The sequence below is a fragment of the Bacillus rossius genome, chromosome 1 (genome assembly GCF_032445375.1).
Source record: "Bacillus rossius redtenbacheri isolate Brsri chromosome 1, Brsri_v3, whole genome shotgun sequence".
Classification (NCBI taxonomy): domain Eukaryota; kingdom Metazoa; phylum Arthropoda; class Insecta; order Phasmatodea; family Bacillidae; genus Bacillus; species Bacillus rossius.
The window spans coordinates 154,786,513-154,812,623 of record NC_086330.1 but is presented as its reverse complement, the minus strand read 5'-3'; the positions used below and the strand labels follow the sequence as shown (position 1 = coordinate 154,812,623).

Here is a 26,111-nt window from a genome sequence, read left to right as displayed (position 1 = left end):
CTATACTCTACGCAGAATGAAAATATAGGATTTAAATGTTAATTATTCTATTTATATATGCTTCAGACATTCTTAATCAATAATTATGTTTATTTTAAAGTATGGTAGGCCTATGTTCAAGTCGTATATTGCTGTTCTATGAGAAAAAAAATATTTCATACATTTTTCTTATTGTTCACTTTCCTGCATTTTACATTTTTAGACAACAAACACCCCCCCCCCCCCCCCACCTCCCCTCCCCCCAGAATAGTGTAAAAACGGGGTTCTACTTTATTATTTTATTCAAAGTTGCCAAAAATTTTAAATAATTTTCTTGTGAATGGGAAAACAGGTTTGTAATGGATATCCTAATTAATTAAATTACAATGTTTTAACTATCTGCACAAATTAAGCACTCGTTCATTAAGTCCACAATGTACTCTCCCCACTGGAGCTCAGTGACACGCTCTCTTCTGCTAGTCTCTTAACGTGCACCTATGTCCTGAAACATTTCCTCGCATTAGTCACTCGTCCGTCACACACACAGTACCGTCCCAGATGCTTTTGTCCACAGCCCTCACAGGTCAACTGCATCATTTTTTTACCCCTCAGCCCCCGCCCTGGAAAAGTCTTGCAGCCTTTCGAAGTGTCACATCATCAGGGTCAACTCTACATCCGGAGCTCCCAGAACAGTGGCATTCTAGTTACGTCACTTCACGCGGACGGGGTGCTTATCCAATTACCATGAAAGGGAGTGGGGACTAGTATATAACACGTATGTACCAAAGATGGTGCAATATTTTTTTATGTAGTTCAGTTATCCTAAGCAACCATCCCCACTACATCAAAATAGTCTTAATGTACCCGACCTAACATAACCAACCTTTCACTGTGTTTTTAATACCTGAACGAGTGTAAACCTACCTTAGAAAATTAAAAGTTTTACGTAAACCAAGAAAAGAAATTTTCTAACCTATAACTAGGTCATGTATTTTTCGTGAAAAGATATTGTGACCAATTGAGTGCCAAAACTCTGTAGCAGCGTCTATGATTTGTGATTGGTCGAGTTACTTTCAGGTACATGTCTGGTGTCACAATAATTATTTTGTGGAAACAAACGCGTTCTGAATGGCCCTGGCCTGCCTCGTTGCCTCACCTCTAGTATCCCAGTAACAATATCTTTGATGTGGTTGAATTATCAACATGGTCTAAAATAGAGCTGGTCACTTCTTTCTTACAGAATCTGTTTGGAAATCCATCGATGTTATTTTAGTGAACAGTGAATACATTTTTTTTGAGCTGTAAATGATTGAGGTTAACAAAATCCACTTTACCGTGGATGTAACTACATTCCCAGTGGGATTGTAGTTACAACCTCTGTAATCCATTGCCATTAATGGAAAATAAATTGTTGCTTTTCTGTTGTGAGTGCACAATACCTTTGGTGTACCTCCATAGAATGTGGATAAACAAGGACTGAATTACGATGAGTAGATTGACCCTCTACTGATCCTTCTACTGAGTAATTGTTTATTTATTACAAGGGTTAGTATTGCCTGAGTTGGGTGGTTTTACATACAACGCACTTAAATTCAACAGTGAATGATAAACACCATGTGCAGTTAACATTTAGTTAAAAACTGAACTAACATGTTGAGCAAAACATTGTGTGCTGTGTTGGAATACTGCTGAACTGCACTCAGGGTTTTCTGGGAATTTTCTTTGCAAATGATTTAAAAAAGTACCTACGTATCTTCTAGCTGTTTTACTTGGAGCGTACTTTCCAAACACATGCCTGAAGTTTCTCAGAATCAATACAGATTCTGCTTATACACACCACAAAATGCACTGTGCCTTATATTATCCTAGTTGAGTAGCTTTGACTATCTTGTTGCCATTTATTTAAAATTTATCCTGGTTATCTGCAAAATGTTTTAAGCAAATGAATTATGAATTGCAAAAACACCTGTGTACACCTTAATCTCCAGAGATCTTTCTCGGACATCTGTAACAGAGCAAGTTGTTGTGTATTGGTACCTAATGTTTATTAATGGGAAACAATGTCCCAAAATTTTTGTTCTTCAATTCGGATTTTCAGTGAAAAAATGTTAATGATGTTGACGATTTGATTTGGCCCATCACAGGTTTATGAATTTCAAGCAGTCGCAGATGTCTTAGTGGCAGGACGTTGGCATGCAGGAGGCAAACTTGAAGCATTTCTAAGTACTGTACGTGTCTTGTTAAAACTGCTATATGAAGTGTTGTACAAATGATGTGGCTTTTATTTATCCCAATTAATAAATACCTTACACTGTACATGCTTTCTGTTGCTCAAAGTGTTTGTTAAAATTAATGTATTGTAACTAGGCCTTTGCGAATTTTTGAATATAAATAACTTGATATTTGTATTCAATTCGAATTTGAATATTAACACTTTGAAATTTGCTTACGAATATTTGACACTGTGTGTTTGTCGTATATCAGTGTTCACTGTTGAGCTTAAGTCTTTTATGCAATATAAAGACCCTTTTTTATGTTCTAATGGGACTTCATAGTTAAAAACATTAACAATAAGCAATGTTTTAAACATAACAATCATTCAAAAAAAAAATTTTCACTTTTGTCTCACAAAACAGTAATGGAAAAATTGTATGAACAATGTTAAACACTGCATATTTGTAACATTTCAAACTTGAAAACGAAATATTATTCGGTTTCGATTCCTCACAAGGTACCAGTAGTGGAAATAAATAAATAAACATCAACAACCTTGTACTGCATCATCACAAAACACGGGACACTCCATTGTGATGACCATTAAAAGAAGTGAACACCAAAGTTTCAACGGCATACAAATTGATAGTCATAATAGATCTAACAAAATGTGACACAATAGAAGCTTATTTGCTGTATGTATCTATGGCGAAATAGACTTTGTAACTTAAAAGAAAAAAATTTGTAGAAACTGTGTTTATAACATTGCTGAACTAAAATGCAGTTATCTGGCTGCCATTAACAATGAAAATGTGTGAATAACTAGGGTGTAAATATGTAAATATGAGTTCATTTAATCTCTAATTTGGAAACATTAAAAAATCATGTTTTTCATGAAATGGATTGGCTTTCTTGGTACCTATTTTGCACTTCACGAAATTTTTTGGATCATTATGTAGAGTAACAAGTTCTGGAAAATAAGGTGAATAGGAAATGAAATGAAATATTGGTTGGTCAGGTTAAAGTTAGGTTTGTTGCATTATTAAAAACACAATATTATTATTTCAAAATTTAAATATTTTACAAAAATTTATGTACAATTATTGTAGCTTCTTAAACAAACCAACTTTTCACTTTAGAATTATTTGTCTAATTTCCTATTTGATTCAAACTAAAAAACTGATATTCACACAGGCCTAATTGTAACACAGAGGGACATAATGTTTTGTCCAAATTGTCTTTGTAAATTATTGATAATTTACTAAGACGATTTGGACAAAATATCACGTCTCTTGTGTTAGTACAACTATCCTAGTTAACATATAATCATAGAAGTGAAAATACCTTTTCTTAATATTTTTCACAGCTTAAAGTATCCATGGAACCATCTCATCAATATTTCTAGAGGGTCGATAACTATGTACATTAAAAATAATGGACAGGTGCTTGTAGCTGAAGCTTTCTAAAAGTTACCTGCTAATATGATGATTTGCCAACAGTGTCTTTTACATTATATATTTATTACATTTTTTTCATTAGATTTTTGTGAATAATCATGGTACAGTAGAGTTTTGATTAACCAAGTTGATGTATTCCGCACCAACCTTGATAAAATCACAGATAACATGGATGTAATAATAAATTGGGTTGGTTTTCAGTTTGCCCATTGTTATCAAATTTTGGGGTGATGTTTTTCCAACTTTTCTTCAGTGTAGAAAAGTCACTCCATGATTTGCTCAACCAGTGACTGGCATCTTTGAGGTTAATTTTTTTAAAGTTTTTTACAACAGTTATATAATTTTCTAGGTTGTCAAGCTATTGTTGAAGCTCGGTTAATCAAGACACTACTTACAGCCACACAATGCTTTTCGTAGTTGCAAAATAATGATTTGCATGTACATCGTATACAAACTGACCACAATTTAAAATACTCATAATTTATTGCCCCTGCTACCTTTATAAAGAGTAACTGTAAATGTTTATACTTAAATTATTTGGAAAAAATGTTATTTTTGTAAAACAATTAAATTTTTGCATTTATTTCTTGCTATATTTATTTATTTATTGCAATATTTGTCTCTTTATTAAGTTTATATAATACTTTTATTTATTCTTTCTTGCTGTAAAAGTTTTTGTATAATTATATAAGTTTTATAATATTATAACTCAAAATAAAATTTGTTGTCAGTGTTAAGTTATTAGTGTTTTTGAATGTAATTTTGGTGCTCGAAAATGATCTGAAATATAATTATGTTTGAGTAGGTAATTGTAATTAATTGAAGTTTTTATGTTTATAAATGTTTCATCCCACCGAAAAGTAATAAAATATTTGAGAAGTGATATAGGTATTGTAGAGTTTCTGTAGTTGTACAGTAATGATTGCGTTCATGATTATTATTAGCCTTGATTCAGTTATTTGTAAAAACATTAGTATGTTTAAAAAAAATTGTATGATACTGAAAGTAGGCATAATGCAGTGGAGCTTTCTGTATGTGTAATTATGGTATCCTGGTGTATCTGTTGTGATACAAAATAATTGAAAGTTAAATTTTACTGCCCCCTCCCCCTAATTCTGTATAAAAATTGTTCATGCTAGGGATTGGAGTGAGTTGTAGAGAAGCTTATCTGCTTGGTCTTGTTTGAGTCACCGTTATGTGTGTAACTTACCTGCTCACAATGTTTATTTAACATAAATTTTGTAGTTGCAGCGACAATGTTAGCCTATTATTAGGCTTGTGCAATTATTCTAAATTATAGGACAAATATTTATATTATTTGTGTTTAGTTTTATTTCCTCAAAATAATGAATATTCAATAGTTTTGTAAGCATAGAAAGGCTATTCATCAACTCATGTATCAAAATTGAAGTTGAGTCTGATATAAAAGTTTGCAAACCCAGTATATAAAGGGGCAATGCCCAATGCCCATCCCATAACTATAGACTAGATTATTGTGAATAGCGATAAAACCCAAATAATAGCAAAAATAAGTCAACTCACTGCTAAACACCAAAATGGAAGTCACTACAATGCCAAACACTGAAATAGAAGTTAATAACGCTGCATAACACCGAAAAGCAGCAAAATTCACCTCAATTACCTCTGATAATAAATTTAAATATTCAATTCTATCATAAATAAATCTTAAGTTTAGGTTTTTATTTAAAAACCTAAAATGTTGTTTACTAATAAAACAATTATTTAGTTCCTATCCAAGGTTTTTTTCAACGTAAACAAAATAAAAGCAGTCTTTAGCTTGTATCATACAGACATCCATAAAGAGGTTTACAGAGAAACACAACAAGAAAATGTATAAATCAAATGATTTTGGGCTTTTAACATTGCATACTGATTTTTTTATTATTGAATGTTTTAATTGAAGTTTTTTGTTTGACTTGCCTTTATCAGTATCCAATATATGTAGTATTTTTAATGTAAATCTTTTAAATGTCTTACCACTATTTGTTAAACCAATTGAGCAATATAATTGTGTTGATATGTATTATCATTACTTGTTTTTTTTAAATTTTTAATGACAATGAAGGCATAGACACTATTTTTAATAACAAAATTTACTTTCTTAGAACACCATAAAATCTTGGCTCCGCCCATAAGTTATTTTTAAATGTCTGCAGTAATAAGCAGAATGGCAAAGATTCAGATGGAGCAAAAACTGAAAAAGTACCTAAAAACTCCAAAGCAGACATATTGTATAGTTGTGTTTCATTATTTATGACCATTAACTTGAAATATTTATTGCAGTTGCATGAAAGCACACACGAGTTATTGTTAAAATGTGAGATGCAAACAATTGTGAGAAATACTAAAAACATTTTTATTCATATTAAGTTCAAAATATGAAATAACCTTATACTTGCACAAGCCTATGTTATTAGGTGTTTTATGTGAAAAAAATAGTGCTACATTAATCCAGAACTGCAATAAAGATAAGTTTGGGGTAGTGAAGCTGCTGGATGCTAGCATTTGTGTAAAACATTTGTGTTCATTTTATGATTTTGGTTTTACAACAATATTTAAAATAAAAATGAACAAATTATTAAATGATTGAAAAATGCATTTCATTCAAAGTTGTAAACTTGATATGGCATTAAATATTTTTCATCTATTGTTGCCTGTTAAGAGTGGTTGTTGAACATATTCTTGCTGATGTTGATTGATCACACAGAACTAACTAAAATTGTTCTACATGACTGGCAACATTCCATAAGTAAATTATTGTTCATTCGTTAATCATGCAACACTTCTAATGAACCAGATTTCAGATGCTGTCTCTTATATTTTGTTGTACCTTGACTAGAGAACTTGACGAAGAACTTTTTTGTTTCAAACATATATCTACAGTATTCCAGGTTCCAACCTTTTTTTATACAGAATGCTCTACTTGAAAAATAATTTTCACCTTTATAAAATAAATGGATGTAGATGTTTCCCAAAATAGAAAAATAAATCTCTAATAAAAGTTTTTTTTTACATAACTGAATTTATATTGTAGTTCATCCTGTGGATTACATTGCATGAGATTTGACTGTGACTTTCAGTTTTCAAGTACATACTATTATAGTTTCGCACTTGAAACATTGTAGAAATGTCTATGGAACTTGGTGCGTGACTATGTGTGTAACATTTAGTTTAGTTTTTTTATTCCATATATTTATCACTTTAAATTTTAATGTTGTTAAATTTGTTGTTTTCCTTTTTTTTGGGTGATTTAATATTTACTGTTGTGAAATCTATTTTTTAATAATTATCTTTTGGTCAAGAATCAAAAAATGTTGCCTTTTTAATGTTATTTGAAGACTGTAATGCTACTTATTTTAAACATTTGATTTGTTAAATGTCCATTACATTATCACATTTTTATTTGTGGAATAAGAACATGAAACTTTTATTTGAAGATTAATTGATTAAAACCCATTCCCATTTAAGATTTTTCATTAGAAAGTTTTCAAATATGTTCTAAGACAATGTAAAAATCTAAATTTGAATCTGTGCCAGTTTTTGCATGAGTAGCTGTGATTTATTTTTCCAAGACTAACACAAAATAATAGGCCAGTTGGGTAGTAAAGAAAAACAAAAAAGAGCCCACTTTTCAATCAAGTTGTTTATCATGAGAATTCCTGACAGATTTAAATTTGAAACATAGAAAAAGTGAATTTAACATAACCTTAAGTTAAAAATGAGCAGTCGCACAATTAAATATATACTGTCTGATTCTTCAAAGACATGTCACTGGCACTTCAATAATTAAATCAGAAAATAAATATTATTAAGTATAAAATTAAGTAAAATTAAATTACCAAATGTGTGGTATAAATGATGATACATGTTAATATTGTTTAAGTGTCTATTCTACTTAAAAACTTTAGGCCAATAAGAAATAAACGAGGCCAAGAGCTAAGAACTAGTCATAGCTCTATTAGTATAGAAGGAAGGTGTTAGCAGGCTGTGGGGTTTTGTCTATGCACAACGTCACCGCAGAGACTCGGACACAAAACCAAACTGACTAAAATACGTGCCAAAGTATGGAATATAATGATATTTTAGGTTACACAGTTGGTAGTTATGCACAGGCAGTCTCTCCATGATCATAGTGTGCAGCTTTTGAAACTGACTCTGTGCTCATAAGTTTAGTTATGCAAAGGGAGTCATAAGTTCTAGACAACTTTTTACTTAAGGGCGCGGTTCAGTGACTAAAAATCACTACTCTATATTTATGTTTTGGCAAAAATGTGAATAACACCATCGAAATCAACTACCCGACCACTCCGCCCGGTCGGTATAAGTGTCTGCGTAGCTGGGAACAGCGGTCATTCGAGTCAGGCTCTTCATACGGGAAGGGTGTGTCTCTCCTCTTTCTTGGCCGGCTTTAGACACGCGAAGGCAGTCTGCCTGCCCCCTCCCCCGGAATGTGCGGGTTCTACCCGCGCATGCGCAGTACAGGGCTGATAACCGCACTGTTGCCAGTTCTGCTCGACCCTTCCCATTCTTCCTTCCTCCTTCCTCCTTCCTCCTCTCCCTCACCCTGCCGAGACCCGGCCGTGCTGACAGTCCGCCGGAACAGACAAGCTTGGCTGGCGGCCCGCGGGAAAACACTTCACACACTCCAGAGTTCACACATTTAAAAAAAAAATACATTACCGTGTTGTACGCAATAATTGGAGTTAAATTTTTTTAGAAATAAAACAATAATACACAGTGTTATTCACGTTTAGACGTGGCGTCTAATAAATAGAAGAACGCCGGCTGAACACACGAAAAAGTGTCCCGTTACGCACATTGTCCAGTAACGCTGTGTCCCATTACGCTCATTGTACGCTTGCGCCGCATCTATCTCTCTTCCACTCGATTGGAACAACCATCGATTTAACTTTTTCGAGGCACATTAAACTTGAAACACTCCCATTCGTTTCCTACTTTTCCTATCATCGTCCTATACTTAACAGAATAACACAGATTGGAAGAAGTTAAATAGCAAACATTTATAAAAGTTATAGTTAAAATAATCTCTTCATTAAAGTAATAAACATATTAGAATTAATGAGTGAAAATAAAAGTAAATGTATCAATTAAATTGTAGATTTCATTTCACTCCTTTGTATCCATACAAAATAGTAATAATTTAATAAAAATGATTCAATTTTATTCATAAAAGTATGCAATCATTTCATCAAAGTTTTGTTATGACATCACGTTAAACTATCGTCCGTAAACCGACTTTACAGACAACCAATTTTTATGTAAAAACATTTTAATAAATTTCTACTAACGTATCAATTTTGAACGCTGAAAACAAAAGTTAAATCAAGCGCAATCATACCACAATTTTTAATTCTGTCTAGGAACCTAAATTTTGAATGTCTTATAGTTATATTTTACTTATGACTCACATACAAGAAGTCAAATAAATCGGAAACACAAGGTCACAATAAATATATAAGTAGCATTAATGTCAGATATCGTCATTATGTCACTTAGATGTAATTAGTACAATAGTAGAATGTAAAATTAGAGGTATAACAATAATCTTGTCAGTTAAATGGTACATTTTTATTACCTACCTAAATCATTACAAATAAATTACAAATAAATTTTGAATGTCTTATAGTTATATTTTACTTATGACTCACATACAAGAAGTCAAATAAATCGGAAACACAAGGTCACAATAAATATATAAGTAGCATTAATGTCAGATATCGTCATTATGTCACTTAGATGTAATTAGTGCAATAGTAGAATGTAAAATTAGAGGTATAACAATAATCTTGTCAGTTAAATGGTACATTTTTATTACCTACCTAAATCATTACAAATGCTGTCAAAAAAACACAAATAACACGGATATTTAATCACATAATTTGGTTTCTATTTACAAGGGAAACAGAGAAACCAACATTTACTACTACTTTATATAGGTATATATAAAATTGTCGTAATTTTTTAGTTAGGCATTGTGGAATTAGGAATTGTTATCAATTGTAGTGTTACTCAGAATTGTGTAGCAATATTTTATAATAAAAGATGGGTATTTTAACACTTTCTAATTCTCATAGGCCTAACTAAAAAATTACGACACATTTTTAATTTAGCATTTTTGATGTAGAACCGTTATTAATTAGCCTATAAACTGTTTTCGTTGAGTTCTGAAACAATCTTTATGATTACAAAGTACATGATAATTCATTGGCGACCGATGTGAGCTGCAGGAGAGGAGTTTGCCAGTGCGCTGTACATTCACAACAAGCATAATTCACCGATGACCACAATGCCACAGAGGAGCCAGCGACTACCAACCAGTTACAGCCACGCTGATCAATATTTCAGTGGGCGTTGCATCTACTGGAAAGAATTGGAGTTGGAACACTGCATTTATTTACTAGTTAACACAGTAACAATGCGCTACAAAAACAATAAATTACAATAATGTTGTCAAAATAAAATTAAAATCCCTTGTATATGATAGTAACTTAGTAACCTCGGTCCAGAAATGGTGTCGTCTGGTTGGCGGCGACTGTGGCAGCTAATTCAAAACGCCGCTCCGTAGATAACCTCCGCTTTCTCAACGATTAAACCCACAGATTACGGTGTCAAAATAATTACACTTTTCTGATGAACATGGCACTTTTAATTATTGTATGCACACTACTTCTGTCGCTGACTTAGGCACACCTAACTTCCAGACTCTCATCTCAAAGACTGTCTTCTGGGTAACTAAAGCTATATGCTGACTGCTGCCCCGTCGCTAGGGCAAGGTCAACAAGAATGAATACGTTTATAAAAATTGAATGAAATAAATGTGGCATAATACAAAAAAAAAATGTATTTATGAAAATAAGCATGAAAAGCCACCCGAGAATAATAAAAGCATAATTATATATCACTCTTGAGAGTTACTTTTAAACAAACTGTTTAAAGAAAAGCTAAGAATCTTGTTACATAAAATATGTATATTTTTTAGGAGTACGTATATTTCTTTTGAAACATTCTGTGAACTCCTAGAAACGTCTTGAACATCTTCAAGAACTTACATTAAGTTTTATCGAATTTGATACTGCTCATAGTAAGGAAGTTTTAATTTTTTTTCAACCCCTGTTATTACAACCTCTTGCAGCATATTTGGTCTCAACAGAAAATGCGTCAGCTAAAGTGATAGTGTTAAGATATTTTACAATAAATTATAATGGATTTGATAGTTTACCCCTTAAAAAAAATTAACGATTTATTGCGACTTCGGCCCTCGTTATTTCGACCCCTTGCATTATTGATAAATGGTATCAACATTTATTTGTGATGAATGTTCGAGATAATATTTATAAATTTTTTAAATATATAATAATTAATTCGATAGAGTACATCACACGGAAGTTATTTTTCGACCACTTTCTGTAACGGTTGGTCTTATCGAAAATTGATTCAGAAAAATGCTATAGATAGTATCTAGAGTAGAAACAGATTTGATATTGTACCTAGTAAGAATGTTGTGAAATTTTTGTCCTTCACCCCTGACTTTCCACCCTTAGCAGCAATGGTTGGTTGTATAAAAATATTAATTCAGATTATTTTGATTATATTGTTGGAGATACAACCTGAACGGATTCGATAGGTATTTATTTACTTAGGGAAGTAAGATATTTTTGTCTTTCAACCCTTTTATTTTTTCTTCACTTCTTTAGGTAATGGTTGGATGTAACAAAATAATTTGTTTAAAATTGTAGACAATCTTTAGAAAGGATTTTATTATGTTTTATACATTTTTAAAGTCTTTATTTTAACCCTTGATTTTCCAAACTCTTGGAGCAATAGTTCTTATCAAAAAATTGATTCAAATAAAAGTTTTAATATTATAATAAAAATTGGATTTACTAACAACTCGAACGGATTCGAAGGTGTACCTAAGGCCTGTTCCACAATGACACGGAAACGGAACAGACGGAAACGGAGACGAAAACGGAGTATTGTTCCGTTCCGTCCGTATTTTTCTCGTTCTACAATACACGGACCCGTAAGAAATCTTGGCCAATAAGAAAGAGCGAGCGTGACGTAACTGAAAACTACGAGTATCAAGTGAACTACCTGTTAAATCGAAATGTATGGTTGTTAACTTGGTAATGTAGTAATAGTTTTTTTTTTTTTTGTGTTGTGGCGGTGGTAAAGTAGTCCTTCTCCGTCTTCTCATACATAGCAGGTATATCTTTAACCATGAAAATTAAATGTTCATCAAAATTCGTCATGATGAAACCCACGTGCACAATTCAAATTTCAAAACAAATCTTGTTTTGTTGTTCACGCATAAAAAAAGTAGTCGAAAATACGGAAACCAACATTAGTCAAAACTAATATCTTAATTAACATGAGCTCGCAACTGTAGCTTGACAACTGCAGTGAATAAATAACGTGCTCCTATTGGTCTAACGGAGTAACGTAAACGGAAGACTTCAGCACTGCTGAGCAGGTCCGTGTGGGTACGTCTCCGTTTGCGTGCTATTGTAGAGGCTCTGTTCCGTGAAATCCGTCTTCGTTTCCGTGTTCCGTCTCCGTTTCCGTGTCATTGTGGAACGGGTCTAATAAGGGAGGTATGACTATTTTTGTCCTCCAACTGCGGTTTTTTCCACCCCTTGCAATTATGGTTGGTTGTGTTTTACAAACATTTTTGGTATTACTCAAACAATATTCAATTACTTCATACGGATACGATATTTATCATACTAAGGTAGTTGTAACGATTTTTTTTTTAATTTTCCCTATTTCTCTACTTTCAGTCAGATTTTGCCCAACGAACTCGACCAAGATTTTCGATTAGGCCTACTATTTTTATTTTATTTATTAGTTCGGAAGTGATTCTTACAAAATAACGGCTGTTATAGTGTTCATAAAAGTGTGTGTGTGTGTGTGTATATATATATATATAGCCTATGGTTTTAGGGTCCATGAACCATGAAACAACAAACTATGTAAACATTTCCTAGAAATTGCACGATGGTAATGTTTAGTCCTTCTTCTAAATCTACCTAAAAAGCTGCTCGCCTCTTGCAACAGTGAAAGTTGTTTTCTTTTAAACATTAACTTTTTTTTTTAAACATGTTTGTGCTTCTAAAATGTATCGTGGTTCCCTAATAGATTTTCCTTTGTTACGTTTGTATCGGCTAACTATGGTAGCAAACAATTCATATAAAATCTCTGAAGTTTGGGAAGCAAATCTTACGTCCAAATAGCACCTAAGAAAGTGTTACATAAATCACTGCTTGATACTAATTCGTTCTCTTCTCGCCAGCCGCGAACAGAACGGGCGAAGGAACCGGGCGGCAACACTGTAGTATCGTCCACTACCTGCTGGACCGCCGTTCCGTCAACAACACTCCCCGCGCATTCTAGTGAACGAGAACAGAACTGTGTTTACCATTGAGGCACGCGGAACACAGTTTGTTTTAATTGTAGCGAAGTAAATTACCATAGTAACGAAACATACAAAATATCTAAGTAATCCGTAAAACTTGTTTTACCTCTTAGCCTACAATATCAGCAGTAATAATACTTCTTTGCATTTAAAAGTGTCGAGTTTGTAATAACATGTATTCAGTTTAATAAAGAAAATAATTATTTTCTCAATAATGCAGCACTCTGAACCAATTTTATCTGTGATAGCCTTCGCGAAAAATACTAAAGAAAAGTTATGCATTTAAAATTTTTGGATATCATGCATAAATGAAAAATTATCTATAAATAACTAAATTGTGAGACAGCAGTTTTGTATCATTCTCTATGTACTCTTTTAAGTGCTAAAAATATTTTTATCAAATTAGTAATAGCTTTAACTGCAAGAGTAAAGATAGATCTTCGAATAAGCAGCAATAGACGTTTTCACAATTTAAAATAGATGATCAGTGAACTATCGCAAGGAGAGAAAATTTTCAAAACACCTGAACCGCGCCCTTAAGCGTAGCTCCTCATTGACATCACTACTCCCCGAGGATGTATTGCGTTCTCTTTTTCAGTTTTATGTAATCTGGGTACTAAAAGTTTTAAGTGATTGTTTCAAATAAATATAACCATAATGTTTTGTAAGATTTCAAAAATTATTATTTTTTTTTTTAAGTTAACGTTCACATAGACCTATGTAATCTAAACATTGAAAAATGTATACACACTGAAAACACACACATATATATATATAAACTATTTACTATGTATATATTATATGTAAAAAATAAACTTGGTAGTCTTTACGTAGTGTAAAAATTTATATCAAGAAAAGAATACAGAAAGTTTTTGGAAATTTTTATCTGAATATTCAGTCAAGAAGTGGATACTATAATACACAGTATCAGTTATATGGAGGAAAATATACATGTTAGTCTTTAACTTTTTATTATTTTGCTACAAATTTATAAATACTGGTATCTAAAAATGGCATATTTGATGTAATTTTTTGTTTTTAAGTGTAAACCATTAATATATATATATATGTGTGTGTGTGTGTGTGTGTGTGTGTGTGTGTGTGTGTGTGTAGTAGTAGTAGTAGTAGTAGTAGTAGTAGTAGTAGAGGATGACCACAAACTTTTCACAACTCGGATACACTGCAGACATTGCAGTGAGCCGATAGTTTTACTCAGGGTGTTCCTGTTTCACCCACCAGTGCATTCCTTCACTGTTCCATCCACATCATTTCACCTTTGTCTAATGACTTCAATGTGGAGAGAGGTAAGCCATTGTAAACCCCTGACGGTCGGCGCTAATCGAGGGGACGTGCCTGCAGGTGACTGAAATTGCCAGATAATTCAAAGTACCAGATAATCCTCAAAAATATACAACCTTTCATCGCCAAAGAAATCATAAACACAGTCATTCAAAACTTTTAGCGAATGGCCAGTGATTTTATTGTTTAAATATTAGTTTATTTCATTTGTCAAATGTCCTACAAATTTACACCACTGAAGATAAAAATTAAATGTTAACCAGTTGAAGGTATAAATGAGAGAATTTTTTGTGGACAGTTTTTACTTATGTCTGTATCGACATCAATAATGAAATGTGGTGTCAGTTATAAAGTTTGCAGTTTCTCCAAGCTGTGAGTAGCACCTGTGCAAAGTCTGGGATGTGAATTGGGGCATGAAGAAACAAACACTAATATGTAGTTGCGAGTTCCCTCGTGGGCCACTTGCCGATTCTGTTTGTTCAGCTGTATTGCTCATACAGGTAGTATATATACAGTTTAGAGCGCTTTCTACGAGGTACTGATCTTCAACATGCTTAGATATCAGCTCATTCTTACTGTGGCAGTGCTCGCCACAGTGGTAGCTTCAGCTATCGCTTCGCCGGTAAGTTCGCTGTTCAGAAATGGCTGAATCATAAGTAAAACACATATGTACATACTAGTGAAGTATACTTATTACATACTTGCTTGGTTCCTGTTCAGGGAAGGTATGATTGCAGACTGTTTCTTTTGCAGAACTTTGCAACAGTAACAACACATAGCATTGTTCTGACTGGCATTATTATGTTTTTCAGTCGTTCGCTTCAATATCCAACCACTTTTTTTTTTCTTCCCCAAGTGAAACTTCTTTGCTGAGGGGGTAACAATTTTTGAGCGTTATAAAAATTTCAATCGCGTGAGAGGAAATAGCTAGGTGTGTGGTGGAGGAATCTGGAGAGGAGATGGCAGGGAAAGGTATAAATGACGCAGCATACTTGCGCTCTTGCTCTTTTGCACTCTTGCTCTCTTGTGCACTTTCATGTGCGCAGTTGTTTCTTGGGGGTGGACGTCGCGCTATCCCCACTCCGGGGCCGTTGGCATGGTCTGTGATCGCTGGAGCAGCCTTGAGCGGGCTCCACGTGGTGGCGTGGGGCTCAGGTTGAACCCCGCCATGCTGCAGGGATAGGCGGGTCGCGGCGGTAGGGACCCACCTGCGCCTGACGGCTCCCAACTTGGGCAGAGGGCAACACAACTGGGTTTGAGCTTATTGTTGGGCACTGTGCCACTGGCCGTATTTGAAAGAATACATTTTTCTTTCATGTATGTGGGTATTATCAGGGTGGCCAGCCAACCGATGAATCAGGAAATGCGGGAAATAGCCAGGATTTCTTTAAAAAAAAAAAACAGGAATACCTGGAATCAACCAGGAATTTTTATTAGAACCGGGAATTTTTTTATGAAGTAACGATCGCAATAACATACGGCTGTTAAAAGTCTATGATGGAGAAACTTGAACGAGAGCACGTTCACCACCCGTCGAAGCACGACAGTATGCTCATGAGCTATATTTTGTGAAAGTTAATTTGTTCATATTGCATTTAAAATCTTTTGTAGTACGTAAGAAACCTTTAACAATTCAGACTTCCATTCTTATTATGTTTCTGTATTCAAAAGCAACAGCTGAAAATGTTGTAATTTCTCGCACTGCATGTTGGTAGCACTAGTTTTGTATATGTATATATATATGTGTGTGTGTGTGTGTGTGTGTATGTATGTATGTATATATATATATATATATATATATATATATATATATATATATATATATATATTACTTTGCGCTCATGTTGTTGCATCACGGTATCACGGATACTTTTCTCGAATTTTTTAAAAGTATAGTTGTGCGGGACATTGTTTTGAATTTTTTAATCCAACATGTAATTTGCGCAGACTATCAAAATGTCAAAGAGTTTGGTCACCACATACAATGACAAATATACAGAAGAGTTTGAATGGGTGGAGAAAGATCCAAAGTGCAGGACAAAGCCATTTGCAATTTGTGTAGTGTTAAAATCAATATCAGTAGCATGGGAAGAACAGCAATAGCCAGCCACGCAAGAGGGGCAAAACACGTGCGTTTGGTGTCAAGTAATTTTGGTGACGTGAGATTTTAAATTTTTTTGTTGGTGGTAGGTTTTGTTTTAAGCAAGTTCATTGATTTAATTTTTAAGCCTATAGTTAAGTTGTTTATTGTTTAACACCAATTAAAACATCATATTGTGTGTGCTTTGTGTAACAAAAATGCAAATTGTATGCAAATATTGATAAAAAAAAACCTTGAAAAATCCTGGAAAAAACCAGGAATTTTATTATCCCAGAAGAGTGGCCACCCTGATTATTAATTTAATTACTTGTGTAAATAAGTATTGTTAAACAATGTTGTGTGTTGTTTAGCTGTGTAACTAAATATTTCTGCTGGTACAGTTCTTTTCATGCTTTAGCGTGACATGGGTAATTATTTCATTAACTAAATCACGCACTGTATTATAGTTACAAGCCTATGAGTGTGTAAATATGTTAAGTTCAACTAAAAGGCGTGAATATTTCTCGATCGGAGAGTAGGTGTGGGTGACTGTGACTCAACAAAATAGCATTGAGCTAAGTTCTATTTATATGCAATGTTGTTACTTTCACATGCCTCATACCTACCTCAGACTAAACACGTCCATTTGGATAATTCGTTAAGTTGCATAAACTACCTAATTATCGGCAAGCTTCAAGTTTAAGAATTATTTAAAATCAAAGTTTGTTTTAAGTGTAAGAGAAAAAAAATTTAGTACTTATTTTTTTAGTCAAAGAATCTACAATTTATTTATTTGTGTGGAAAAGACTTATTCCATTTGAGATCATACCTGCGTTCTTACTATTCTCAATTATCTCTCGTATTAAAAAATATTAGTAATTTATCTCTATCTGGGAATAATAAGTAATAAATTTCACATCTGTAGTGTGTGGACTCCACACTCACATTTTTTTTTTATTTAGGCTTAATTATTTGTTGACATTGAGGGCATAAAGAGACTGTGACACACAGCAAAAGAGACCATGGAAACTGAGGTCAGGATGGGCGGACGGAGTTTCAAACTGGGGATCCTCTGGAATTTTTAACTCATTTAAGCTCATGGAATCTATATATTGACATGGCCGTGGCCTAACTGTCATGCTAAGCGGGGGTTTGCGTCGATACATGTACTGAGATGAATTTGTGGGCGCCACCGTGCAAGGGGCACGGACCCGGGAGAGACGTTTTCAGGGCCATGACGTCGCCCATGTGAGGCGTGATTTTAACCCCCCTGAAGCCAATCCTAGTACTCGCCACTGGTTCGCTCTCAGCGTCGGGTACGCTCTTCACCTACGCAGTGGGCTCTTACGGCGTCCCAAATGCCGTCACACTCAGGATGTTGAAATAAAAAAATACAAATAAAATCGTATGCCCTGGTTTATTAGTTGCTACTTCGCCTACACCTTTGATTATATCACACAATGCCTGCGGCACGAATCGGTTACGTGGTCACACTCTACAATTAGGTAATTCGCATAAAAAGGACTATAGTGGTCACTCATACAATTATTTAAACAGTCCCCCCGACCGAGCGAAGCCCCGAGGAATTACGAACGTAAGATATAAGATGATAAAGATTTAACAGAATTACTTAGCAGTGCAGGCAAGCGGTGAGGTCCCCGGGGTGCTGATACGTCTGCTCTTGGTCGGTGCTGGTGAAGGACTGGGGTGAACTCAGGGCTCTGCTAGCCTAACATGGCGTCTTCGCGCCTAACCAATTACCGTCATACTTATTTACGATTACGTGCCACAGGAAGCTACAGGTAAAACATGAAACACTCTTAGTAATTATATTACACCTAATGCATGCATGATAAAAATTATTAACTAAAATTACAACAATTTATTATTAATGATAACCAGTCCGGCTTCGGTGGACTTCGGTTTGTCTCGTGCATGTTCGGTACGTCTTTTCGTTGTTTATGCCTTAACTGAATATTAATCACTTAAAGTACATAAAACACTCCCGGCCGATCTGCCATCACACGCCACTTGGGGAAAAATAAGCAAAAAAGAATTACAATGTTTATCTCTAGTTAAAGGGGTGTGGTGCACTGCTGCTACAGCGCCCTCTTGACGTCCGTGGCGCGCTATTCAAACACACACACACGACTACGTACTCGAGACGGAGCGGCTGCCAGTACGGGAAGTGGGACGTGGGCGAGGGGAAAGGTGGCGGAGGCTGACCAGGCTTCTGGGGCGCAGGCCCGGTTGACGTCAATATGTATTTTGAAGATAGAAAGCTATAAAATTGCTATGAAAATTATTGTGCCAAATTAACTGCTCAGTATTCAAAGACCATCTTTCTCACTGAAATAATTAAGTTTAATGTTACAATAATTACTCATTTTGATGTTTTATCAATTGAGCTAAGTGCCACAATTGTAAAACACTTTCCTTGCATTCATGAGCATAAATTAATTTTTCAGTATGGTATTCTAAATTTTTTATGTTCTCTATAACACAAATCATATTAAAGACTGTAATTTTGAATTGGATCAAATTGTGAAATGTAATTTTAATACATTGTAATTGTGTGTGGGGGGGTGTGTGGTGTGGTGTGTTTTGTGTGTTTGTGGTGTGTAATTGTTGGTCTTGATTGTAACAAAAGCTGCCAAATTATGTTGAGGTGAAACTTTTTTTCTGAGAGAGCTACAATTTTTCGAAACATCCGATCACATGAGGGGAATAGTTAGGTATGTGGTGGGGGAACCAGTAGAGGAGGAGATGGCAAGGGAGAGGTAGGAATGATGCAGCATACTTGCACTCAAATACTTTTTGTGTGTGTGTCTGTCTGTGCACGTGCATGTGTGTGTGTCTCATATATATATATATATATATATATATACACACACACATACATACATACACACATATACATATATATACACGTATACATATACATATATATAGATATATATATATATATATATATATATATATATATATATGTTTCCTATACCCAATAACATATGAAGCAAGAAGTTTCCTATCTGTCATACACAGACTCCATGCACACATTTTTTGTAGTATGTATTGTGTTTTTTTTTCCAGATTGAAAAACGTTACTTAGTTTGGCCAACAGCACTGAACACAACAAATGTGAGTTTATTGTCACTATCAGTAGTAGTAGTAGTAGTAGTTGATAATGTACTTTCAAAACATAATTTTTACAATAAATTTTTGAAGTACAGTCTATATTTGTTGAAGAGCATATATTTCTAAGATAAAATAATATTTTACCATATTTATGATTAATGTTAATTAGGTATATACTTTTTCCAGCAGGTTTCTTTCATAGATGTCAACTATTTGTTATCCAAGTATACTGTATTTTGAAGTAGTACCTAATTATCTAAAGCCACTTGTATTCACAAAAGCTGTGAAATAAATGATGCAAACCCCGGTGTCATGTCATAACCCCATAGCCAGTTCATTGGGAAGATACAGCAAAGTAACTTACACAGTGGAGTAGTTGCACGCGTGTGCCCATTTTATAGCTTTGTTCTTCTTTGCAACCCTGCAGTGAAATTAGTAATGAGGTTGTTATGGCTTTTTTTTAATTCAGTTATATTTTGCTTATATTAATTGTGCTGCATTTTCCATGAGTTCAAGATAAGCACTTAGTCCTACTTGGGCTGTCATGACTTCAAAAATAAAGTACTAGGTAGTCCATTTGATCAGCTTATATAGTTTTTGTTCTTGACTATGCAATTTGATCTTAATACAGTCATTTTCACAAAACGTTATTAATTTTTGACAGCTGTGCAGGTAAAATATACAGTGATGTGCTCTCCCACCATAGCGTTGCCATACAATTTATTTATCTGAGGCGCTAAGGTCAGCATCACATGCCAAGAATGTAGCAACCCAGGTTACTGCCCTTCCCATTTGATAAATAGTTTAATTTAAAATTTATTACGTTATCTTGTAGTAAATGCTAAGGTTAGTTTTCTTTTTCGAATAGTTTATTTAATTATGAAAAAGTCGTTGAAATGGGTTTTTACTTATTTTGGCATACTTATTTGAGTTTTTAGAGGCTTTCATATAATAATATTGTTTATTTGTCTTGGTTTTTAAAAATTTGCGATAACGTAACTTTCCATTATTTTTTGTAGCATGGCTAGTTCTTTGTGCTAGGGCAGGCTGTTGGCTGATGCAATAATTTATTAGTTTCGTCACCATTGGAGGTACATACATTTATTGTTTGTGTAGAAAGTTAGCAAAGTGGGTTTTAAAAAATAAGGTTTGTTGCAGATTTCATGAAAATCACACATTTGAGGCTATTAGAGCTCCTGGTGCAACCTGCACGATGGTTTGCACTCTAGTTTTAATTTTTATTGATAGTACACACATGTATGAAGGTTGCTCTATCGTTATCTTCGCACATTTTGTTGTAAAAATATAAAATTGCTGTAGTTGTGTGGAATGACTGTTGTTCCAAGCTCTGTCCTGGGCGGCCGGTTAGAGCTAACTTTAGCTCATTATGTATTCATATATATTTACTTATAGCACAATTTAATCATATATGTATCAGTGGCGAAGGGTGAATTTCAAAAAGGGGGAACCAAATATGTTCACTATCACCCCCTATTAAGGTGGGGGGTCCGGGGGTCCTCCCCCGGAAAAATTTGATTTTAAGGTGCAAATTGGTGCTATTTAAGCGGTTTAACGTATCTCTTTTGTAGGAAATTTTATGCTCTTTAATTTTGTATCAAAATGTTTTTTTTTTTTTTTTTGCTAAAACCCATAGTTTGGAAAATACTTAAGCAAAAGTGATGAATTGTACCTTTAAACAGCCCTACCACCGACCAATGGGTCTATTAGTATGTTTTTCATTTATTTTACTTTTGTTGCCTCGACTAATAAGGCGACTTCCGCAGCAAAACAATTTTAAGTGTCGATGAAAGCTAGGCCTAAGAGTTTCTCTTCAAAATGTTAAATCAACATTTCCTATATTATAATAAAATTAAAAAGCTGGTATGACTAAAACTTGAGCAATCGTCGTTACACGAAGCAAGATATTTTAATCAGTGAAACTGAAAGATACGCTCGGAAACACATCACCAGCATACCTATATCAAAATTCACGAAATTATGATTTTGGTAGTCAATGCAATACATGTTAAAGTCACACAGAATTTAATAATCTTAACTTTCACTTTCAAGCATGAGCATGTATGGTCATTTTGTTCGGCTATTTCTCTTATTAGATTTGAAGTGTCTTTTGCACTGCACACCGCTTGAATTAGCATTTGTTACCATACACGACATGTCTGGCGTGGGTCTACCTTGCAAAATTAAAACCCGTTTTTGTTCGAAACCTTAAGCACCAAAAGATGAAACAAGTAATTTTCTAGAGCTGTAGCAAACCGTATGTATTCGGTACTGAGTAACGGGTGTGCCATCTAGTAACGAGTAACGAAACGTTACACACACACGGATGCATTTTTCGTATGTTTTAGGCATGCGCGCGCATATTCGATGAATTTACGTTAGAAAGAACGATGTTTGTTTATTAAGTAAAGTATAATTTGGAAATTCGTCGTTCAAGTTTTTTTACTGTTTATTTGTGTAGACAAAGTTTGAGATTGGAACAGAAACAACGTAAGAAAGTATTTTTTACTAAAGCCCACCCCACACGATGCCCATTTTCTGCTATAACTTCTGTTATACCCATGGGTATAAAAATTTTCATAAAAATTTGTATAGCAGAACCGCAGAAAGATTTCTTAACTCCATACACACGATACCTAGAATGCTAACAGAAAACCAGCCAACGCAGTTGCCGACCAAAGCAAACATATCAGGGGAGGATAAACCTGTCGAAGTCAACTTATCAAAATACTGAAAAAAAAGTGAAAGTTACACCTGTTTGTGTTAAAAATTATGTAACTTGCGGAAATATTATTTGATATTTTATCTTATATTTTTCATTTGCAAATAAATAACAAAATTGGTTTAGTATTTAAAAACAAATTAAGAGCAATTTTGGAATTACAAATATATTTTTAAGTTGTAGGTTAATTTCAAAATCTAAAAATATATAAATTTAAATGATACAAGGGACATTGGGTTTACTAAATGTAGTTTATGTACGGTTTAAATTCTAATATTAATTTAATTATACAGTTAATCAAGCTAATTTCATTGTAATAGTAAAAAATGCTACCGATTCATATATGTTATATATAAGATTTATTGATTACTTATATATTTAACTACATAATTAGAGGAATTGTAACTAATATTTTTTGTAACCCAGTGAGACAAATAAACACGCACATACCGCGTAATAAATTTAAATCTTAGGTGAAGAAAAACATTTTGCATGTTTTTTTTTACCCTCACAGGTGTGTCGCTATGAAGTATCAGTTTATTCATTATTAATTTATGGACACTCGTTTCTTAATAAACGTTGGCGTTTTAATTATAAAATTAACTTTTGGTTTAAATTATTTGTGAACATGTGATTTTACTTTACTTTTTTAAAAGTAAAAATAAATCTAGGTACGTAGTACCATTGAATATATATAATGTATAGAAGTCGCGAGCCCAGGTTAAATTTTCTGTCCGGTTTCTCAGAAGAATTGTTGTAGTTCCAAGCTCCGCCGCTGCGATCGCTTTCATCGCTGGGTATCGGCCGTATACGCCCCTGGTGGTATTTGGCAGAACTAGGTTAACCAGCCCAGTCGTGACATCATCCTTCACCCCCCCCCCCCCAAACCCCCTTCGAAAATCCAAGACCAACGATTCAAATTACCCGGCAGGTCTTATCAGTATCGTTAGGCGACCTTGAAGAGGAGCTTCCCTTACCGTCGTTTGAGAATGATGAAATCCCAAAAGAAGCTAGCCACGGAAATCACTGAATGATGGGATTCTGTACCCGAGTGAAGTGAAAATTAGCTATTAAAACTGTATTGGGTTAATAGTCAGTGTTCCGTTCAAAATATGGTTTTATTTTAAAAGTAAAATACTTATTTAAACTATATTTCGCGTTTGTACAAATTTACTTTTAGATATTGGCAAGGAAAATCAACATACCTTAAACAACCTTCTCTTATTCAACGTAATCTATTAAGTAGTAAAAGGGGTAGATATTATTTTTAAAAATAAAAAAATGGAACCCACTAAGTCAGTGGCAAGATATATATAAATTCAATAATAAAATACGCATATTAAATTTTTTTGTATTTAACTTTTTTCGGAAATAAAAATTAAGGATGATTTTGGTTTAATTGGTTTACGTATATTGCTATATTTTCTAAATCACATAGAAAAGGGAAAAGAGTACATCAGTGAAAATTCAAAAATTTAGTTTAAGTAATACTAGCCATACCAAAAAATCAATATGCGAGATAAGAAATTTGGTAACTGCTCTACATTTCAAATAAAAATGCATTGGTTTCATGAATACTGAAATGTATGCGTAATAAAGCATATTATGTTATTATCCTAAGCATGTCTATAACTAAAAAAATTACAGTAATTTAAAACGATGGCAGTCTTAACATACAATAAGTGCGCGATTCTTAGTTTATATTTTAATTGGCTTCTTCGTCAGATGGAAAAGAGTTAAGATTTCATCAAGGAAAAATATATTCTCAAAGTCACTAAACCGGGAGATAGAAAATAAGGTAGGTACTTAATTTTAAATAAAAGTTAAAATAGGCTTACGCTAAACCAACTAAAAATAAATCGTAAAAATATTTTTATTTATTAAATATGTTCTATACGTGACAGTTCTTTGTGTATAATTCTTCAAAAATCTTTGGAATTTAATACATACTTTTCTTAAAATGGTAGAATATCAGCAATACCCGGAAATTACGTGAGCAAAGCCACGGGTTATTAGATATACTTTTACTATAAAATAAAAACAACTATACATTTATAGTTCACGAATGTGATATTTTGTTTATTGCTTCACAACATTCATTTGCCAGTCTGAAATTTCATCGTACCACTTGTCAGAAATGTCACCAAAAATGAGAGATTTTTTTTGACGAATTTCAATTACGAGGAAACCTTTCGCAAGATTTTTTTCTTCGCAGTAGACACTGGGACACCATTAATTTAAATCCACTAAGATATAAAATTGTATGTATAATGATTTGTTTTTGTATATTTATATAACTTCCCAACCAATTTTTAATGATTTTCATGTGAATAAAAACTTGTAAAGCAATTTAATTAACTGTGTCATAATTATTCTGATTAGATGGAAATACAAACTTTTCATCCGTAATATACGATGATAAAATATATTTATTATTGCAAAATAATATTCACTGTTCAAATGCAAATTTAAATAGATTATTCATACATGTTTCCTGCTAATTAATGGTTTAACATAATAATTGTTAGTATAAAATCCTTTTTCTCTTGTGTTAAAATGGGTTGCTAAAATGAGGAATTATAAATATATCACCTACTAAGTCCGTGCACAGATTTACACAAAACAGCAATGTAGATAATCTTTTTTGGTAGTTTCTAATTTTCTGCCCTGAATAACATGAATTTGGTTAAATTCATACCAAAGTGAATTTTTTGAACAACTTAAATTGATGTCATAAATAAATATTTATTTTATATTAAAAATCCACAAACTGTTTTTAAAATATAATATTTATCACGCCAGATGGAATAATAAACAAAAAATAGCTCTTATATGTTGTCTGTGTTTAAATAATTGTATTATATTTCATGGAAATAATATTAACCTTTCGGTTATTAAAAGAAAATATATTTGTATTCAAAATACTTGCGCATCGTTTTTACGAGCATAACTTGTGTATCTAACCTCAAAACAAGGAATATAAAGAGTGGCAACTAAATGCTATAACAAAAACTCTTATTTTCTTTGGAGATCCGGGAAATGTGCGTTATTTATAAGCAACTTAACATAGTAAATCGTTAACTTTTCAGATCTATGTTGGCAATATTCACCTTATAACGTTTAAGATTATTTATTTTGAATTACGAAACAACCAAAACATTATGTAAAAATGCTTCATCTTATGTTAAAAAAATTATAAACTGCATAGCCACAAAGTATGACATCATACCATTAGTTTCAGTTACTAATAACATTACGTGCACGCGTTTGAACAGTCATCGCAGCCATAGTTGTTTCATAGCTACCAAAATCATTCAACGTTGTCAAGAATTATTCCAAATTATGTTTAGCCATTTTACTCAATGCGCCACTCCGTTAACACAACATTTTATAAATTCTGAACTACGAATGTCAGTATTTTTTTATTTTTTTATTTACGTTATTACGTTTAAGAAATTTCTGTAGTTTTCTTATAATTAAAACTTAAATTTTGATGTTGGCATCTTTTAACCGCACTTTTTTTTTCGGTGGCCGTACTCCTCCAATTCAGTTGCGCCCGTCCGTATCTAAGCGCTCGGATTTCAACAAAAGGCACCGCCTCTCGATAGAGTGAGACAGAGAATTACGCGCATGACCTTGAAAAAAGCGACGCTACAGCGCTCTGGCGTGGAAGCTGGTAACTACGAGTACCCTCTTGTGGAAAGAAGAGCTGTCTAGCGGCGGAGCTAACAACTACCACAGTTTTGG

General features: G+C 33.5%; 1 protein-coding gene across 2 annotated transcripts in view; it reads left to right on the top strand.

Annotated features, from left to right (window-relative positions):
• LOC134546317 (kinesin-associated protein 3) overlaps positions 1-26,111 on the top strand; it is a 134,848-nt gene that overhangs the window by 105,396 nt on the left and 3,341 nt on the right. The window contains exon 18 of one of the 2 annotated variants that reach the window (XM_063389056.1): positions 19,580-19,627. In XM_063389056.1, the coding sequence (XP_063245126.1) occupies positions 19,580-19,598 (19 nt within the window). In that variant the 3' untranslated portion in view covers positions 19,599-19,627. Of the gene's footprint in view, positions 1-2,123; positions 4,124-19,579; positions 19,628-26,111 lie in introns of those variants that run through there. The other variant, XM_063389055.1, reaches the window with a different exon arrangement.